We start from the raw sequence: 21,997 nt of genomic DNA, 5'->3' as shown, positions 1-21,997 counted from the left end.
ATTCTCCTGTACATTGCCTCTCGCTATGCATTCATTATGCAAATGAACACTCAGGTATATGACATGATATCAATGTGAGAGCATTACCTGTCCTCCATGACGTCTTTGTTGTCTCTGTATTATCTCTGTATTTGTCTTCTGAGTCCGTTATGTCAAATATTAAACTTCTATTCACAGCCATCTTGTGCAGTCTAAGTGAATAATGATTGGTCTCACGTTGAAAAAATAACGAATACAAACAACAACAGTCACAATCCGAGGGAGATTGTACATTGAATGGCAAAACAAGAGGACACCATCACAGTCTTCTGCAAATTAAGGCAACTCAATATATATAGTATCAGATTTAATATGAGTTTTATTATCAGTTTTATTATCAGTTTCATCAAGTTTCCTCCCACATAACATCCTGTCAGTGTGCAGTTGTCCATTGCTCTGTTTATTTGTGTTGTCCACAGTGATGGTGATGCTGTGGATGCATGAACAAAGATTTAAAAAAACACTAAACGTCTGATACAGTATTTGTCCAATGTATAATGACACATCCTGGGATTGACTGCACTCTCGCGGGCCTTTCTCGACAGTCTGAGAGATTCTTGATTTTCTTTGGTGAGACATTGGGTTTAAGGCAGTTTCTGGTGTTTTACGCTGCGTTTTCCAGTGATTAGAGTCTAATATTGATGGAAATGGGCCATTCCGGTCTGTCTTTAAATAGCATAATGACAGACTTTGAAATCTGTGTTGACGATGAACGAAAGCACACATGTTGCTCCGAACCGTTCAGCTCTTTATCGAGTAAAGAATGTGTGAGTCATTAGCAGGAGTTCATGAGAAATATTACTTACACTGGTAGCAGTCATAAGTGTGTGTTGTTGGTAACAGGCTTTTGTCATGAGACCAACAAGACGTAAAACTGGTGTATTTGTGGTTGTGTGGATCAGCTGTAAAATGTAGATTTATTATGAAAACTGGAAACCATTGTATAGTATTTGAGATGATTGTAATAGCTTTATTAAGAGTTAAAATGTAATATACCAATGAGTTATAATTCAGTATAATCCTATGATGAATACACATCTTGGGCTGCCATGTTGTGAAAACTATATCAAAAATGTGGTGGATGATCTGGACCAAAAACTATTTATTGACAGAGACAGACTAAACCTTTAAAATCAAACTTAATGACTTATACCATTCATAACTGGTTGGGGTTTACCAACATGTATAATGGCATTATTATAAAATAGACGGTATAAAAATCAGCTATTTCGATTTTGAACAATTTAAAGTTCCTCACTTATTATTATTACTCGGTGATAACTGCTCCATAAAAAATAAAGACATCACATGTTAACCACAATCAAGTTGTTTGTTACATCTTATCAGTCCCTCCTTATTACAAAGTGAGACCAGTAATTGTTTTTGACAGAGGTCACATGTTCAGATTTTTTTTTTTTCATCAAACAACTCATACAGCTATGAACTGATAGCAGATTTCATCACGAGCTCTCCAGGCGCTGTCTCGTACTCCGACTGGTGAATCTCACAATATTACAGACGTGAATGTGTTTTTGAATGTTTGTCGGGGACAGATCTCACAAGCTGCCCCTCAGTGTTGTGACTGACCAGCATTACACTGGTGGTAGCCTGTGGTCGACAAAGGTTTTGATGAAAAAGCTCCCAGTCCAGAAGAAAAAAACCGAGCCACACCTGAGTCGCCCCTCAGCGTCCCTTCTCATCTGTGCATCTGTGAAGTCAGTGCTGAAGTCCCCCTGGCTCAGAGACGCTCACGTTCCTTTTATATTTTTTATTTTAGCGGGCTTGCTCTCCTCTGCAGATCTGTGTCTTTTTTCTCTTGCACTCTCTGTTGAAAACCTTTGATATGACCTGTATTTCACTTCTTTCAGTAATGGCTGAAGTTGCTGCTCATGCTTTATACCCAGGTTCATTTGTACAGTATCCATTTCCAGTTGTGAAAATGCTGGGGAATGTTATTACACGGACAACACCATTCATCGAGCTACTTCCTTTTGAGGTGAGCAGCAGAACATTGTGTATCTACAAAAGGACACACACTTTGGGATTATATGACAGTACAGCGGTTGTTGGGGTTATTGGTTGTACTGGAACCATCTGTTTTGACGACTGTGAGCTTGGAAGAATGCTGGGAGCTGTTAAGCATGTTTCTGCGGCAAAGGCGGTCACGGTAGTTCTGGGCGAAGATGAGCAGCATGAGTGGGTTGATGCAGCTGTGAGAGTAGCTGAGGCAGATGCTGATGTGGTAGGCGTAGACGAAGGTGATGGTCGGCGTGTTGTTGCTCAGGTTGATCACCTGGATGACGTGGTAGGGCGACCAGCAGATCAGGAACAACGCGATGACCATCAGCACCATCTTGGTGGCTCTTTTAGCCCAGACGGACTGCTTGCGTTTAACCCGGCGGATGGAGCTGAAGACGTGGTAGAGGGTGAGCGAGTAAAAGGTGCTGATGATGATGAGGGGGATGATGTAGCCAAGGATGGACTGGTAGAAAGTGTACCAGTACATGTCCTCCGGCCCGTCCAGGTTCATCATGCAGACCTCCAAACGGTGCCTACGCTCAACCTTGGCGTACATCATGACAGGGACGGTGAGGAGGAAGCTGCCCAGCCACACTAGTATGTTGATCATGATGGTCCAGTGGATGGTCCTTTTCTCCGAGGTGGGGTGGACTATGGCTATGTACCTAGAAGGAAGAAGTGAGCAACTTTAATAAAAGCAACTTTGCTAAAGTGCATGTAAAGAGGTCATCGTCGTCCTTGACAAGGGATGATAAAACCAAATACCATGTAAAAGATACATTCTCAATATATTACATGCTCCACAAAGTGATGAATGCAGCGATAAATTAGTGTAATCTAGACGGGGGGACTAAGTAGTGGAAAATGAACACATTTCCATTTGGTTGTATTTCAATTGGAGGAGCAGCTCAGCTAGTTTTGTTACAATTGATCTCAGGCTTTAGGGCATTCGCAGGAAATTAAAGACCATTTTGTCATTACTTACAGCAAGTGTCACTAAAGTGGAGCAAATGACATATTCTCTGCTGCTGAGGTACAAATTACTGCGTGTGTTCGTTCCTGACCCCTCTGCTGAGATCTAAGATGCGAGAGTGAACTGTGAAGATGTTGACATTCTAGCGATTTTCTCCTGGACATCCTGCTAAACGGCAATTATCTCAGTCCATAATAGTTTTGACATTATGTTCATGAACAGACGCTGCTGTTCCGAGCTGACGTTCAATAAATGTACTTTTAGTCTGACAGTAGAATCAATGAGTGCAGATCCATATTCGGCCTCTGACCCACTGATGTGTTCACCCCACATCAGCCAAGTTGGATATTGATATGATCCAAAATTCACACTTACATCACACGGACAGGAGAACTCTATGCTACATGCACGTCCTTTTAGGCCTATACAGAGAATCTGATTGTTCCTCCTTGATTATTTTTATCTCTGCTAGATTTTTTTCAAATAAGGCGCTGCGATGATCTGGAAACAGCGGGGGCAGCTGAGATAGCTTTTCACAAATAACTGCACCTTTTCAGTTATGACGTGAATATCGTACATAATCTGCTCTAAGGTAATAATCTGGGCATCTGTGTATATGACCAATTGAGATTTGACCAAATCCATTTCACACTGGTGATGCCGTGAGATCAGTCCTATATTTGTGATGATTTACCAAAGCAAAATGTAAAAGGTGCTTGAGAACCACTGAATCAGACTCTCCAGATGAAGATCCCCTCTTCTTCATCAACCTGAGCTGCTCCAGACTCATCTGCTGCTGCAGCAACAGGAAGTATAACTCTTCCTCCTCCTCCTCTCCTACTCCTTGTTGCCTTCATCCCTTCTTCTTTTTAAAAAAAACTTATATCCTTCAAGTCTTGCCTCATTGATTTAGTTTGCTTGCTCCCACCAGATGCCAGCAATTATGAAAAGCCCTGTAGACCTGCACACGTGTTGTCTGTCTTTCTTTCTCCCTCTCCCGCTCTGACACAAAATGTGCACGTGCCCGAGGACTCCAAACCTGCTTTTACATTTATTGATCAGGGATCGGCTATTATATTATTTTCTAGCATTAACTGAGGAATGGCTGCTGGGCTGTTTTATGAATAGTTATTTAAGTTTTGTCTAATACAAATTTGTTCAGATCATAAACATGACACATTGATGGTTTATGCACAGAACATTATGTCTTCATGGGTTCTTGCAGATGATTGTTCATCTAGGATAACCTGTTAACACTGTAGAGGGACGATTTTTTCACTATTATTGCAACAGGGAATATGTTTATTATTATTATCATTATTATTATTATTGCTGCTGCTGCTGTTGTTGTTGTTAGTAGTATTATTAGTAGTATTATTAGCCTTTTAATATTGATTCGCACAGACATAAATATTGTTATTTTTCACCACCTTTATAATAACCCCTGACTGAATGTGCAGGCATCTGATCTGCATGTATTGATGGACTTACCGGTCAATGCACAGCACAGTAACAATCCCCACTGTGGTGAACTGGTTGCTCACGTCCACCACCACCACCGCCTTGCACATAAAGTTTCCGAACACCCACTGTCTGTCTCTGACCAGCTGGTGGATGTTGAAGGGCATCACCAGCAGGAACAGCATGTCCGCTATGGCCAAGTTCAGCACGTAGATGTCGGAGACCATCTTCTTCTTGCATGCCGCCACCGCGTAGATGACCAGTCCGTTGGCAATAACTCCAACCAAGCACAGGATGCCGTAGATGGTGGGGAATATGTGCATGAACGAGGTGATGTCTATGTGGTTGTACGACGGGCGGGTTGAGTTCAGACACGCCGGGTCGGTCAGGTTGGCTGTTTGGTTGTTTCTGCAGAATATGCCCGTGTCGTTCATCTTCGGCTCCTCTCAGAAATCAGCCCCTGGGTGGACGGATTTGAAGCGGACGCTCTCCTGCCGGTGCTTGCTCTCCAAAAGTTTCTGGCAGCAAACTTACGCACTATCCAAGAGCGCACGAGCGCGTCTTCTTTCCTGGAGTTCTTCTCAGTGCGCTTTGCCTTCACAGAGATGTTTTCAAACAAGGAGACGTATACAGGCTGTCATTAAATCTAACTGTGTACGAGCAGGGACAGTCTGTTGGAATAATTTCTCTGGAACCAAACTGCAGCTGACTCTTCACCGTGCGCCTCTGCTGCGCGCTTTACCAAACACTGTGCGCCTCAGCGGACACTAGTTCCCTCCCTTCAAAGATAATTTGCTGTGTCATAATGAGGAAAGTACGAAGCCCCCGGGAAAAGCTGAGGAAGGAGCCATGTGTACATCTGTACTATCGCTTTACAATTAGGAGAGGGCAGTTTATCAAAGCCCTGTTGTTGGATCAGTACGCCATATTTACAATCTACTGTTTTATACTTTAATAAGTATTAATAACTTTATAAAAAACAACTTTATTTATGTAGCTTCCCTCAAAACAACTGTTACAAATAAAAACAAGAAAACAAAAACATCGACGGCAAAAGCAAAATAATGCAAAGTCATTTAAATTCAAATACAGCAAATGATATCACATAAAATCTCAAATCAAACACAAAAAATGATATGAAAGACAAAGATACATTGATACAACATCATTTAAAAGTAAGAGAAAAGTATAAAAGAAACATTTAAGTAAGAGCAAAAAAAGTAATGTCCATTCTGTTGCGTGATAAAAACACAGACAACAAAGAACAGATGACAATCTGGCCCAAAATCTCAGAATCAATAAGACTGAATAGTTTCTCCTTAAGGCTACTTTAATAAATGCTGGAAAGATGAAATGTTAACAAATGTCACTTTAATACAAAAAGACATAGTGTTCTTTTTTGCATCGTAATTAAAACGCACATTTCCTGCGAGCCGTTAATGAAGCCCCCTTTTTGTTTTCTCAAAATAATGATTAGCTTCAGCTTATTAAAAATTTGAGCCATCATCACAGCAATTAAGCTTTCAGTGACGAATACGCCCTTGAGTCTGCTGACTAATGCTCACACCAAAAATTTGATTTTCTTAGCAGCTTTGATCTGAAATGACTAGGAGTGGCTTTAAAGGACTGTCTTGATCCAGAGAATGAATCAGCTCTGCAGAGAGGATTCTACTGGGATCTGATCAGGTCACAGACAATGTATTCAAGCTTTTTCACAGTAGTCCTCATAAAGAATGCACTTTATGACTTATGTAACTGGTCCAGACGGTAAGCCTGCACAGTAGACCTGCCTCAATCAGCTCTTTAAGCTCAGCTCTGCCAGTTACTGACAGAAAAAGACAATTCCACCATGTACCCCTCGTCCCTAGAGACAAGAACAAGAGTGTCATTGGTCAAAAATATCTGTAAGACTTGAACAGTAAGTCCAATGTGTTACAACCATATCCTGAATAGAAAGATGGACGACACATTTCCACTTCCTGCCACTATCCAGCGATGAAGCCATGCTAACCTGGATACAGACGCCACCGCATTTGGAGCCAGAGTCTGTGTAGCAGTGATCAGAAGGATGGAGCCGTGGTAGCAAGTTCCCGTTAATACCCGAACTCGACCCAACGTGAGTCGGTCTCAACTGTCAATCGTGACGTTTCACCACAATTTTATTGCATCAAATAACAAATTAAAGCCAAACTTATTGGGAAAATGAGCACTTAGACATAGTCAGTTTGATAAGAACTACCTAAAATGACAGGTCCTTGTCCCATCCCTTCACATGGAGGAGGCATGATTTATGACCTATACTGCAGCCAGTCGACAGGTGGCATTAGAGACACTTTGGCTTTACTTTAGACGTCATGTCGTCCATCTTTATTTACAATCTGTGGTGTGGACAATGGATGGAGGTCCCAGGTATCAGGGACCCTGGGCTTCACCTAGAAAATGTCCCTGATAGAAAAACTATAAAAGGGATCAAGAACAACCGTCAATAGCCACAGAATGACCACAAAAAATGTGACTATAAAGAGACACAGTATCAGCTCACGTGCACTCTGGAGTATGATCTCTTCAAGGCTCTCTCTGTTTTTGGCTGCATTCATCATTCCCTCAATCCTGATCACTCTCTCTGTCCCTGCAGCTGAAAATCGCGGCCTTTACCATGATGTTGCCACCATGCCTTTACAGTAGGGATGATATTAGCCAAGTGATGTAGTACATGATGTTTGCCAGATACAACGTTTAGAGTTCTGCTCAAAAAGTTTAGTTTCATTACACCAGAGAATCTTTTCCCTTCATCCGCTCAAAATCCTTTCAGAGCTGTCAGGAAAACTCCTGTCATCCTTCTTTTACTCAGTGTGGCGTCCGTCCAGCCTCTCGACCATAAAGCTCTGATTGATGGAGCGCTGCTGAGACGACTGTCCTTCCTGCAGGTTCTCCAGTCTCTGCAGAGGGCGTCTGAAGCTCTGTTACAGTGTCTGCAGGGTAGCTGACCAACCCCCTTCTTGCCCATTTACTGAGTTTGACCTGACATGCAACTTTAGGAAGAGTCCTGGTGGTTCCAAACTTTTTCCATTCCACAATTGTTGAAGCCATTGTGCTCTTGGACACACTCAGAACTTTAGAAATGCTTTCATATCTTTGTCCTGGTGCCAACCTCACCACAATGTTATATTGGAGAGCTCCTTGAATTTCAGGACTTGGTGTCATGTTTATACTTTGGCAAATCAATTCTGTTTGCTACAGGTGGACTCAGGACACATCTCATGGATGATGAAAGCCAATGGGAGTCTGAATACATTCGTAAGTAGGAATTTCCAGTTTTTGAAATTTAAGTAGATTTTTTTGCATAGATTAATGGGCCTAAAATTACAATTGCTGAGTTGATATTATAAGATAATCCTTTATTTGTCCCACAACCGGGACATTTGCGTGGTTAACGTATGTAGGAGGTGGGGGTCTTTAACTTGTTCCCACCAGGCGATTGTCTCATAATCCATCCATGGGAGGAAAAAGAAAAAACCTTCGACCAGGGGCTAATCCAGTTTTTTGGTCTGCATCTATTGCTGCTTGATTTCCTCAGAAGTTATTACAAGAATTGCTCTGACAGTTGGTACAAACAGTCATGTCCCCTCAGGATGAATTGTAATAACGGTTGTGATCCTTTCATCCAGTGCTGTCATCTGCTCCAGCGTACGACTGCTCTGTAGCCTGCCCGCTTTATGGCCAAATACTTGGAAAGCACGTGGATTTCCCATCATCCTCTGCTGCATGGCTGTGCTACTTGCTCATGTTGACATGGTGAGCATCATTCAGCACACACACCTGCCTTTAGCACTGTTATAACTGTCTACATCAGTATGTACGGATGTCTGTGTGTGGTGTGTTTGATGAGTGGACATGAATGTGCATTTATTTCTTATTTCTTTAGATTTATGAAAACAGGTAGAGACATTGGAAAACAAGTATTTTATTGTATTGTTATCTTGTTATTTCTTCATGTGACAATAAAACCTTTGACTATTTGAACATCTGCATGCTAGCTGCTGGATATTTAGCTTAAAGCATATCTAAATACAACCTCAGAGCTGCTGGCATAAATATTGAAAACATATAAAATACAATTTAATTTGTATAAAATATAGAATAACTATCAGGCAGCATGATTTATTTTTCCTCAAACAGAAAAGTATTTTGTTTGTCAGCTGCTACTGCACCAACATCAAACTATTCAACCTGATTGTGCTGCAGGAAAAAGAGAAACTGATTCAGATGATGAAATGAAAGAGGAATTCTTTTCCAGAGCAGCTGCATGTTTTGTCAGTCTGAAAGTCAGCATCCGTCAGTCGGTCCTGCGTTCTTTCAGTCACGTCATGGACGAGGTAACGCTGATTAACTGATGGACAGCAGTGATGTGGATGGAGTAATGATGCACAACTCATGACCCGGCTGCCCAAGTCATGAAATGTTAAATTTGACTGACAGCGGAATGTTCTCTGCTGCACGGTATATTCAGACAGCCAGATTCACCACTATTAAAACCTTTGTCTAGACAATGTGAAATAATTGCATTAGGTGCTAAAGTCAAATTTTTGCTATAAGACTTCTGGATATTTTGTAAACTGAACAGCTTCTAATGATTAGTTTTAAAGGCTTCATTATACAACCATTTCTATTTCCATCATTATCACTGTTATCACTGTGTGTGTGTGTGTGTGTGTGTGTGTGTGTGTGTGTGTGTGTGTGTGTGTGTGTGTGTGTGTGTGTGTGTGTGTGTGTGTGTGTGTGTGTGTGTGCGTGTGTGTGTGCTCTTGTACAGCTATCTTTGTGAGGACCGGTTTGAGTCTACAACCTACCGAGTGAGGACATTTTGGGAAAGTGAGGACCTTTTGGCCGGTCCTCACTTTGTGACCCCCTTTAATGTACTGTTTTGGGGTTAAGACTTGGTTTAAGGGTTAGGGTTAGAATCAGGTTTTGGTTAGGTTAAGGGTTAGGGTAAGGGTTAGGCATTTAGTTTGGATGGTTAGGGTTAGGGTAAGGGGGAATGCATTATGACAATGAATGTCCTCACTAAGCTGTACAAACTTGTGTGCGTGTGTGCGTGTGTGTGTGTAGTTTGTTCTTCTGAGAAATAAAGTAGGCCTACTCTCTGTCTGTCCATTCTTAACATGATTACATGATACAGTATATCAGTTATTTAAAGCTACAGTTGGTACTAACAGACCAAGCGTGTGAGAAAACATCAGTGCAGTGGACTACACTAAACACACAGTTGGACTTTCTTCATCAGATTGTTCGCATCAGTGAGCCGCCGTAATCCCGACCTGGAAGAATTTGGCTTGTGGCTGCTACATATCTCCAGACCTGGGCACTGCTTGTTTCCTTCCTTCAGTGAGTGCCAACTGTATTGGGGCGATACGGGGTTAGTGAGGTCACGCCCTCCATCTGCTCAGTGGCCAACATGGGAGGACGGCGATGCCCTCGCCACCTCCCGGGTATAAAGTTGTGCACTTGTTGAAATGTGAAGCTGGATTCAGTTGAAAATGAGCATGAGCGTTCAATAAAACTCTAACCTGCAGCAAGTTATTCCATCAAGTGAGGAATAAACATGAGTAAATAACAGCTACAGACGTTTATGGGCAGTTTCAGGGTTTAAATTAAACTCAAATAAGGTCTAAATGGTGAATAGTTAATCCTGGTTCAAAAACTTGCTTTTTAATAGAGATCTTAAATATGGATTGGTTACTTTTTGACAACAGAGTCCTGGACTACTTAATTGTAACAACCCACAATATGTTAGTGCTCATAAATGTGATTATGTGAATACCACACTGGCCTCGGGCCGCTCATAAAAGCTGGAGCAGATCACAATATGCTGGCTTCAGAGGAGTAAAAACAGACACGACCACATACACAAAAAAGTAAACTTTCACAAATACAAAATCCTTAAAGTGATCAGCACATAGAGAGGGAATATTGGTTTTGTTATGTGTGATAATAATGCAGGCCCAATCGCAAGCAATGAATTTATTTCCGCTACAATTTTTATGTGCATGGAAAATGGAGCTGGAAAATAATTTCCTGAAAATGATTGCAAGGGTCGTTTCTGCAAATGGTAACTTGTTCACTGAAATGGACCAAGTAATGATCATGTTCAACCATGTGACAAACAGTGTTATTCTGAAGCTGTTTCTGTTTCTGTGAGGTTTAATTTAAATTTTAAATGAATCCGTCATTTAGATGAGGAGAACATTTTAACTTCCTACAATAAAACAGTGTCAAAGAGGAAGCAACTTAGAATGGATCTTGATTATTATACTACATTTATAACTGAAGCACTTGGATGTTTTTCTTTAGATTTCTTATCCTGGAGGATTCAAACTATATTGCTTTATTTAATTTTTTATATTTCTGTGTGGATCAAATTGCTGTGAGCTGGAATGAGATAAAAACACCAAACTTGGGCCATTAAATAGAGATGATGGTGAAGAGAAAAAAAAGGCCAGATGGTGGCAAATTATGGCCCCAAAATGCAATGTTGGAACAGCCATATTAACTTGAAATTTTGAAATACATCCAGCTCAATGTGCTTTACAATACAAGTTCATGAAGAACCACCATAATATATTTTCCACTGTTCAGAATCTTTTGAAAAACAAGTTTTGACATATATCCCTAAACTAATGATTGCTATTGAATTGACTGTGGATCATTATTGGTCTGAGCTTATTAAAGTTGTTGATGATGGTGCATAAATAGACCCAACACATCCTGCAACTCACAGAAGTTGCACGATGTATTTAATCTATTTATGCCTCCTCATGCGACCACATACATTATCTGAAAGACACTCTGAAGGTTTTTTTCAATTATACCACAAAAAATTGGTGTCATAAGGCAAATCAGACTATATAACGGAAAATGTTAGACCCATCTTTGCGAAACTCACAGGGTATGTTTCATAACAATGTTGAACCATGTGTTATAAACTATTTTGAAATCACACAGTAGGGACGCACCGTCAGAAAGAAACATGTGCACAAGCCTGGTGCAAATTGTGTTGTCGTATATTTAAGCAGCAGTGATGTTGAAGATGATGATGAAGGAATCTCCGCGGACACCGTTCTTGCTTGTATAATAAGGTTTATTACACAGAAGTTACAGGTCAGGACGGGTACCTAGGTATACCCGGAGACGTTCTCGGCCAATGCAGAAGTCTGAGTCGCCGGTGCCGGACAAGCATTCATATAGGGAACTTGTTTACGCCCAAAACTTGAGATAAAATGACATCATACATAGGGGCATCTAATTCGAAACATGCTTCCTACTTGAAGATGGGAACCTCTCCATCTAACAGGTCAAAGAGCATTCTCAGGAAGAGATAACTAACAAGTAACATATTGTAATAGCACTTAGGGAGTCTGAGAGTCCAGAAATCAGGCGCCGCTAGCTGTAAACCTGTCATTATGTTTTACACACGTGTCAAAATGATCCATGTTAACTAAATACACCACATATTTCCCCCCTTCGAGACTTCACAAAGTCTCGAAAGAACAAAAGAATAAAACATACAGGTGTATAATCATGACAAAAATAACAATCCGTCCTGTAACATAATTGTAATAATAAAGCAACTGTATGGAGCGTAAAAGTGAGAGTGAAAAACCCATCAGGCAGCTATCTTTCCTGAAATATCCATCAAACAAACTAGACGGGAAAATTCTCTCACGGCCCCTCTGCCTAGGCGACCATACATAGTACTCCACACCAATGAAATTAGGAATTTTAGCAAATTGTGCAAGGAAATGATTTAAGCAAATACATATGGAACCCTCAGCAAATCAAAACAAAACAAATGTCCAAAGTCAGGCTGGTCGACCCATCGCACCTTCCAACGGACCTTTTCCTGCCTAGCCCCTCTATCCCTAAACACCAAGAAAAAGAAAACATCTGAGGTCCCAGTATATTTACCCAATAACAGAAAACATCATTTTCCTAGCAATTAACACACAGAGAATATAGTTCAATTTTAATATTATTCATGCGTATATATAAGAGAAAACATAAGAATGTATAACACTGTAGTTTCTCAGCAGCATTGATTCTCAGTTGTAGTATCGATGACGTGTTGAATCTGGATATCGTATCATACGTCCTTGTTCAGAGTCCTTCAATCCATTCGTATTGTTCTGTTTGAAGTGTCTGAATCCATTCAACACATCGGAGTCCCTGAACAATCAACCACCCTCACAGTGGTCTTCCCCCAATATGTTCTAGAATGAAAGAAAAGAAAACCAGTATCTTTTGCATACAAAACAGATACAAATCAAACATCAAATATAGATTAACACTCTTTAAGTAAATGTGAAATTATAAGTCATATTGTCCATTTCCCCCCTGTACACACACCTCTAATATAAGAAGAAACTACAAAATAACTAAGCAATAACAGAGGTAAATGTTAGGATTATAATAACATCAGATATTCAAAATGGATATACATCCACCCTTATCACGTCGTCCTCATCAACGTCCGTGTCAGCACCAAATAATAATGGCATCTGAGTTTGATCACCGGGCATCACAACTCCAACCCATCTCAATATCATAACCTTCGCAAAGGTCAACAACAGCGTACAAAAACAAAACATCACACTCAACGTTAGAACAAGTGCTGCCAAAACCTGAACTAACACTGCTCCTACTGGCCCTAATTTGTCTTGCAACCAAGCATTTGCAGACCATCCAGCGTTTTCCGACGGGCCAAACGCATCCCTTATAAGCTTCAATGCATCTATAACACTAGTCATATTATCAGAACTATCAGGAATCAAAGTATAGCAAGCATTCCCAGTTAAGTTCAAAGCCACACATAGGCCACCTTGTTTGGCCAAAATATAGTCTAGAGCCATGTCATGTTTTAGCAACGTCAGTCTGTGGCTTTTCTCAGTATTTGACAAATATTCAAAACCTTTTATGGTTGCGTTTGCAAAACCCTGTAGGGTGTAGGTAATATTATCAATGTGATCTGCCAAGAATGTCACCCCATACCATGGAAATAATCCTATAGCCCACTTCTCTGCTAAACTGATTCTCCAATGGTATGATTCCAAATTGTTAAACTGTGCCATCTCCCGTTTCTTCCTACTTCCGGAAACGACATTAGATTGGACCTCATCTGGCCCTTTTCCCTTCTGCATAGTAAAAACCTCATATGGGAGTTTCAACGTTGCCATATAACAGCATCCTATCCACCCATACGGTAGAAATATATATGCCTTATCACCACAAACCCACCAAATATCCTTGAAATTCCCTATAGTCACATTCCCAGGCAAACTTTGGATCTGCACCCTTAAAGTTATATTCTGTCTCTGATGTGGTACATCAAAAGTTACTTCATACGAATCATTACTCATCTTATGTCCACGCTTACCCAAGTCCATCATATATTCGTCACAATCTGATATCCCCATAAACATTCCCGGCCCATCATGAGTATTATTTGAACAAAAACAGCTGGTAGCTCTCACTGATGTCACTTCCATTATATCAGGGACCGCCGTTTTGATATTTTCATGCTGATCAAGTAAATTTACATATGGTAATTCCCCCAACCAAGAACAAGTAGATCTAGGCCTAAACAGATGTACTGACCAAGCCATCACTATATCTTCTGCTGACTGCTGCTGATACAACAGCCACGATAGTGCATAACTTTGGCATATAGCGGTTAGTGGGTCTGGTACAGTTTCTAAAATTGAAGGCCATGAGTTCGGCGATGGAACCTTTACCACACATGGACCATTCCAATTCGTAACCGATCTTACGGAATGCGTTAATTGCTGGAACCATAAGTTCCTACTTGCCCATGGGTCTGCAATTTGTAATACTGAAGGATCAAACCCAAACGCCTTCCATTTAGTTTCTCTCTTTTGTAATGTATGGTATTGATCAGTCATATGTTCTGGTGTCTGATCAGAGTCAAAGAAATCATTATCTACGTCTGAAATAGTCCTCTGAGCTGTCACAGATGAATCTGCATCATTCTCTTCCATCATCTGTTCTCTAACTCCAACAATCTCATTACTACTGTTCACCCTAGGCTCTATCTTTAACATTAGCTTCTGGGTTACATTGTCCACATCCTTAAATGTCAAAGGTGTCATGTCAGATGTCTGCGTCACATTTACAAATGTCGTAGACGTCAAAGATGTCGTCACTGTTGTAGCATTCATCCCCTTCAAAGTCATAGCTAGAGTAGTAGCCTGAGTTGATGTATGAACACTCTTAGTTGTTTCTGGAGCTAAAGTAACAAGCTTCATCTGTGTACTATTCAGCATTGGAGTGATTACTGTGGTAAATTGTTCCTGAACCCCTTTAGTAACCGTGAAAACTCCGATAGGAATCAAATCTTTTATCATGAGTGTCACTTTACGAGTTATATGACCTTTTATCCAATAATTTTGATATGGAACAAATTTAAACTCCGGTTCTAAATAAGTACACATGTATTCCCCTTGGTCTTCCCATGTAACTTTACGCAGGACAAGTGAACAATCATCTTTAATTTTCAACCACCTCATGTCATTATACAAAACATACTTCCTTTGATCACGAGGCACAATGTCAACTTCAGGTCTTGTCAACAACACATCTTCACCACGACTATTTTCCCACTTGGGAGGAATGTTACTACCAACATTCCACCTTCCACATCGACAAGGAAGGTAAGCTGTTCCTCCTAACTTTGATCACAGTATTCAAAGGAGGTGGCGTTATAGAAATCATCTGAGGCGCCACTGTAGTTAAATGCGATACATTTATACCTTCAATCACTTTTAACACTAAAAGGGTAGATTTCCCTTCCATTTTCCCAGCTTTCGTCTGGGGAGTTGATGTCATCGTCGTCAATTCTCTTGTTTCCCCAACATCTTGGAGGTCTATATTCTTATTCTCACCTATTATCACTAGAGACACTATACGAACTCTAAATCCCAACTCGGACCGCTCACTCCCAAAACGTGGATCATAAAAAGAACACCTATATTCACCTTGATCTTCCTGTTGAGGCCTATATACATAAAGACTACAATCTCCCTCAACCTTCAGTCTCCGTTGTCATTAATTAACGTATACTTCCTTAATGGTGATGTCCCTAACAGAACTAGAACTCTACCATGGCTATCTTCTAACCACATTCCACATACCTTCCTATCTGCCTGAAATGTAAGATTTACATTTCTGGCCTGACTTACTTTTTCTTTCTCCTCTAGCTTCAGTCTCAGCTGTTTCAGCTGTCTTGTACTAAAACTTCCCCCAGTTGGAAACCCACATTCTTTCATCCACACTTGTACTTGGCTTAGTGCTGTGTCACCATAGTTCCTTCGCATGAAGTTCATATTAGGACTACTCAGATCAGTTTATCCAAATCTTTAAATTGTTATCTTTACTGTTACTTATACTCATAAAAATGTCCATTGTACGTGAACCCAAATAAGCCTTGACTTTCTATACTAAGTGGAACACTGAAAAACGCACCACATAAATCTAACACTGTGAAATGTGTCGCATCTGGAGGAATTTGGGCTAACAAAGTATGTGGATCCGGCACTTCTGCTGGAAAATCAGCTACCACTTCATTCACCGCTCTCAAATCATGTACCAGGCGATATGAATCATCTGGCTTCTTTACAGGCAACAAAGGCGTGTTACTCTGGGGATTCTGTGTTATCTTCAAAACACCTGCTTTCAAAAGTCCTTCAATCTGTGGTTCAATTCCTCGGATTGCCTCTTCCTTCAGTGGATACTGGTTCTTCCAAGGAGGTTTGACTCCTGGTCGGAGTTCAGCTCTCACTGGTTGGGCTGACTTCACAAGTCCAATATCAGTACTATGCCGAGACCACAAACATTCTGGAACTTGTCGCAACATCTCTTCTCTCATTAAGTCTGAGTCCATCTTAGCACTGCAAATTGACTCATGTGTCATCCGCACAGTTTGTGGCTTTCCTTGTCCTTGAGCAGAGATCATAATCTTAATGAATCTCTGATCCTCACTCCTCCAGATGGCAAGATTCTCTTTTACCGGTATAAAAACAGCTTCTTCTGCTTCTGCCATCATTTCTCCTATATGCTTCTGCGTATATTCTTCACACACCAACAAGGTCACATGTGGCACACTCTTCTCGATATCAAACTCTTTATCCAAATGGTCATCTCTGTGTATCTTCATAGCTGCTCCTTGTGGTCCCAAAATTATACAACCCGAACTGAGTTGAACTTGCTTTGGTTGACGACTCAACCATTCCTCTGTGTTTGGTTGGGCATCATTATTGAAATACTTGAGCGTGCAGTGAAATGGATACTCTGGAAGCTTCGCATCAGGCATATTGGCAATGATAAACTTCTCCCACAATTTAGCTGGCTCCAAAAAATCTGCATTAAGACTTCCGATCCAAAATACTGAAGAAGCTTCAGTCTCCGTTGTCATCAATGATTGGTGAAAAATATCATTTGGCACTTCCACCAGACAGCCGTCTGGTGTAAACTTTATTGTACACTTCAATCTACACAAAGCATCTCTTCCCAAAAGTGCAATAGGTGTATGTTCTGATACCAATATGGGTATTGTAATCTTCTGATTTTTATAACTGAGCTCAATTGGTTCTGTGAGAGGAATCAGCTGTTTCACTCCCTCAAACCCGATTGTCCGAATCAATTGACCGGACATGGGGAGATGTATAGCATCTTCAGGCTGAATACAGGTAAAAGCAGCTCCGCTATCCACCATTACTTCCAATGGTCGATTATTTATTTTCACCTCTATTGTTGGATCTCTCTCCGGCCCTGACACTATCAGCTGACACCCCCCTTTCGAGTCTTCAGGGCATCTCTAGAATCCTGGTTCCGGGCCTCTGTAAGGGTTCACCGGTCCTCTGGGTGGCCCTGATTGGCCCCTGAATCCTCCTCTGAAGTTCCCTCTGGAGTTCCCTCTGAAATTCCCTCCTGACTTGTTGCACTCACGGGCAAAGTGTCCTAATTGTCCACAATTATAACATTCTTCTGAACGCTGTTGAAAATTTGGATTAAACCTTCCTCCTCTTCCTCTTCCGAAATTTCCTTGATCCCTTCCTCTCCAATTCTGCGCTTGACCAAAAGTTGGCTGTGGGTAGGAGACAACTGGAACCACCGATGATGGCTGGAACGATTGGAGCTGAACCTGGTTCGGCTGTAGTTGTGGTAATGGTTGATTTAGTGGAGCCTGATTCTGCATAACCAGAGCCTGCTTCTTCTCCATCTTCTTATTATCCACCAGTTGTATTTGATTGAGTTTTCTGAGGGTCTCTTGGTCCTGATCTTTCTGGTCATGTTCCTTTTTCCTATACAGCACCACTTGATCGGCTATATGATCCGTATAGACACCCTTTGCCATGCTTCCAAGACCAACCACCTCTGCCAGTTTGCTCCTCACTGATAGGGGCAACCCCTTCTGTATTCTGGCTCGCAAAATTGACTGCTCCATTTGATTCAAATCTGGGTCATTTCCTGTGATATTTCTCCACACTTGATGAGCTCTCGACACATAGGCCCTCGGGTTTTCTTCCTGTCCCAGTGGTTCAATAAAAATGTTGTCAGGATGTACATTTGTCGGAAATGTCTCTTTCAGCGCTCTCCACGCTCGACCTCTATTTGCAGAAAACAGCTCTGAATCATTCACAGCAGTTCCCACATATCGATTAAGTCCAGCTTTCTGTAGAATATCTCCCATAGCATGAACTCCAAGGAGATTAGCCAAAAGTCTCTTAATATCTCCAATGGCAGGTTGTTCTCCCACCATAATCTCTTCCAACTTCGAAATCCAAGAATGTGCTCCATCTTGAAGAGTAGGTAACTTCTCAAGTATGTTTGACATATCTGTACTCTGCCAAGGCTTATACTCCAAACTCTGCCCTCGGATGACCACTGGAAACATCTTCTTGAGTGTCAACTGTTTTCTTGAGCGCAATGCATTTTTCATGCCCAATAGTTGGGAGCCTTCTTTCTGCAGCTCTTCCTTCCGTATCTGCAACTCCTCTAACTGGTTCACCAGTGTTCTTTGTCTTTCTGGACTACTAGTTTTTCCCAAGTCATAGGAGCATCGGTCCATACTTCTTTCGACCTCTCTTAAAGTCCTCCGTACATCCTCTTCTATTTCAGTACTGAATGTAGGTGGACAAAACCTTCTTGAAGATGAAGGAGTCCTAGCCTCCAAATCTTCATCGCTGTCTCCATTCTCACTGTCATTAGTGGTAACATCTCCTCTTTTTTCCGCTCTAGCCAGTATCCGCCTGACTGCAGGGTCATATCCTCCCATGCTCCCTTCCAGATCACTTTGATCATTATCATCTCCATATTCCACCCTTTTGATCCTAGTTCCGAAATGTGTCGTTTTCTTCTTACTTTTGGAATTTGGATACATCGTTATAGTTGTTTCTGCTTGTCCCGTTTCTATTATTTTGTCCTCCTTGTCTCTGATATGATAGTTACCCTCCTGACTGATCACTGGGAGCTGAGGATAGATTTGTTTAGACTTCGTCCCTTCCTCATAAGGTGGCGGTCTCTTTACTGGATTCATATGTGAGAAAAATGGATTGGTGTTTGTCACCAGTTTTTCTGTTTGTTTTGTATTTTGTCCTATTTCTTCTACGTCTCTATCTCTCTTATCGTTTGCAGCTTTGATCAGTTTCTGTCCCTCATTTTCAAATAACTGGAGAATGCCAAGCTCTACTTGCCTCTTCTCTTTGCGTTTTTCCCCCTTCTTGCCCTTCTTTTGCTCTGCCTTGTATGTGGACACAAGTACCTGCATTATTATAATTACATCGGGGTTAAGAGTCCCCTCTACTGGCCATGGTTGGTCAATTTCAGGCCAGCGTTTATGCCATTTTTCCGATATCTTTGCAATGTTTGCGATGCCTTTAACTAAAGGATTATTCTTCTGTACTACATCAACAGGAGTAATTACTTTTGGACTTTTAGTGCCCTTTTTCCCCATTGTAACGGCTTCCTTATGTTCCCTTATTGTAAATTAAAAAGTAATTGCTAAGATTAAAACTACTTAAAGCTATTTAGATTACTTATCTCCCCCCTTTTTTTTTTTTTCAATCAATCAACCAATTAACCAATCAATCAACCAATTAACCAATCAACCAATTAAACAATTAAACAATTAACCAATCAAACAATTAACAAATCAACCAATTAACCAATCAATCAATCAATCAATCAACCAACTAACAAATTAATCAATCCATCAATCAATCAATCAACCAACTAACAAATTAATCAATCCATGTATCAAACCCATTAAGACACCACAGCCAATAATAAAAATGAAATTGATTTGCCAACTCCAAAGGAATCAAAAGCTCATTTATGTAATAGCACAACCCAAAGTCCGCTTATAATATTTGACAAAAAGATCACGCACTCCCACATGTGACTGACTGTCACCAAATGTGCTCTTAGTCGCAGCAAGACAATCACCTAATTATCAACCAATATTCACCTCAAATCGTCAAACAGTCACAATAGTGAATCTCCAACACAGCACAGATCAGAATAAGCCACGCACAAACAATAAAACTCACATCTGCAACTGACAGCAGAGTTTAGACCAAACAATCATATTCTATTAATTAGTTCAATGCATTAACTGGTCAGTCCGCTGCCAAGCCTTTTATTTATTTATTTATTTATTTATTTATTTAACTGACTACAGCATGTAGTATTTCATGTGTATGTAAGCAGATGAATGTGCTCTATTAATATTCTTATAATAGTTTATAAATGAAAGCAGGTTAAAATGTGTATCAACAATAATAACTATAAATGAGAACACATACAAATATGTAAAATGCAGGTTCTTGCTAAAGAGTTTGTGAATAAACTGTACCGGCCTTGATCAGACTGGAGACAGGAGCTGCACACGCAGGCGTCAGCAAGCCTCAATCTGTGTGATGCACCGGCCAGCTGCCTTCTCGTCTTCCCGCCTCAATTCCCACTCACCGTAAATGGATAAGGGAAAGAAACAGGCAATAATTTAGTATCCTATGAACCCATTAGGTCCTTTGAACAGCATCATAAGCGATTCAGTATGATTTGCACACATTTGCACATGTTATCTGCCAGCATTTAGGTCAATAGATGTTTTTCTCCTTTAAATACCAGTAATAATCCCATACCATGCATCATCAATATATAATTTAGTTTATTTCACTCTAATAATATCTTTAAAGTTCTCAATAGTTTATTATTTATTCACGGCTGTATTAATAACTCAACAGTCCTTTCATAAACCAATATATATCTGTATGACTCTCTGCCTGCACACAGCACATGTGTCAGTCCCAGTGAGGAAAAACAGATATGTTATTCTTATTTATACCAGCCCGTAGTGTAGATGTTCACACTCTTGATACCAGCATATGTGCATTCTCTAGTCAATGCAACCAATTTCCTCTCGTTACCACCTTAAAACTAAATTCTAACTATCTCTCCTTCTATCAAAATTATCATTATCCAGTATTTAAAGTCCAAATATCAAATTAAACTCAATTTGTTCCCAAATTAAACCCCTAACTAAGCATTGTAGAATTTAATGAAAACCAAATGAAACAAAAAGTTTTAGCGGTTAAAGAATTGTTAGAACTACAAACATATCCAATCTAGCTGAATCAAACAAACAATATTATTTCCTAATACTGTCTGCACAATCTCGCTGTCCCACAAACAAACAAACAAACAAACTGTCTTTTTTAGCTTAAACTAAACCCCATTAAAGAATTGTTTTTTAAAAACTTTGTGACTCTGCCCCTGCATCTCACAGGAGGGTGTTAATCACAGAGGTGAGAGTATGAAAGTCTCTCATGTCGTTGTACTCATGTTTTAGAAAATTTACAACCCCCCTTTCTCCCCCTCTTTTCTGAATTCTTTCACACAGGCGGTCTCTCTCTCAGGGGAGCCGAGGAGAGATACGAAGAAAAACATGGGGAAGGTGGGGGCGAGTGGAGGGAGGGAAAACTAGACCCACATAATTCATTACGTCCTCTGGAAGAGGCTCATTGTTTTATTTAATACAGAAAGCTAAATATCTTTCCTTATAAGTTATCAAATTTCCCGTTATCAACCACAACCTATATATGTTTATTCAATCATAAAATCTTATTTATTAATCTAAACCACATAGACCAACCCCTGCTGCAATTTGTCACACACAGCTGGAACACAGTAGTGACCACGTGTCACACACACACCAGGGTACGGCTGGGAGATGTCTCCCTGTTCATGAACGCACACACATTGCCACACAATGAAAAACACAAACAGCACTCATCTTATATTCCCCAAAACAACTCATTCATACCATACATTCCTATAGCATGCTTTTTGCCGCGCACTTTTCTTTCTTATTCTTTTAAATTTATGCTACCTATGAGATGCAAATATTCGATGAGAGGCTGCACCAAACACTGT

At 40.5% G+C, this 21,997-nt stretch overlaps 1 protein-coding gene across 1 annotated transcript; it reads right to left on the bottom strand.

Moving 5' to 3' along the window:
* Positions 1–591: 591 nt before the first annotated feature.
* LOC117769655 (melanin-concentrating hormone receptor 2) lies at positions 592–5,224 on the bottom strand. Its single transcript, XM_034598722.1, has 2 exons — positions 4,523–5,224; positions 592–2,723 (listed from the first exon to the last, which is right to left on the bottom strand). Exons 1-2 carry the CDS (start codon positions 4,924–4,926, stop codon positions 2,084–2,086), a joined length of 1,044 nt encoding a protein of 347 aa, XP_034454613.1. The 5' UTR covers positions 4,927–5,224; the 3' UTR covers positions 592–2,083.
* Between the last annotated feature and the right edge of the window lie 16,773 nt (positions 5,225–21,997).

This window comes from Hippoglossus hippoglossus, chromosome 10 (assembly GCF_009819705.1).
Source record: "Hippoglossus hippoglossus isolate fHipHip1 chromosome 10, fHipHip1.pri, whole genome shotgun sequence".
Taxonomy (NCBI): domain Eukaryota; kingdom Metazoa; phylum Chordata; class Actinopteri; order Pleuronectiformes; family Pleuronectidae; genus Hippoglossus; species Hippoglossus hippoglossus.
Note: the sequence above shows the minus strand (reverse complement) of the source record. Positions and strands in the feature narration are given on the sequence as shown.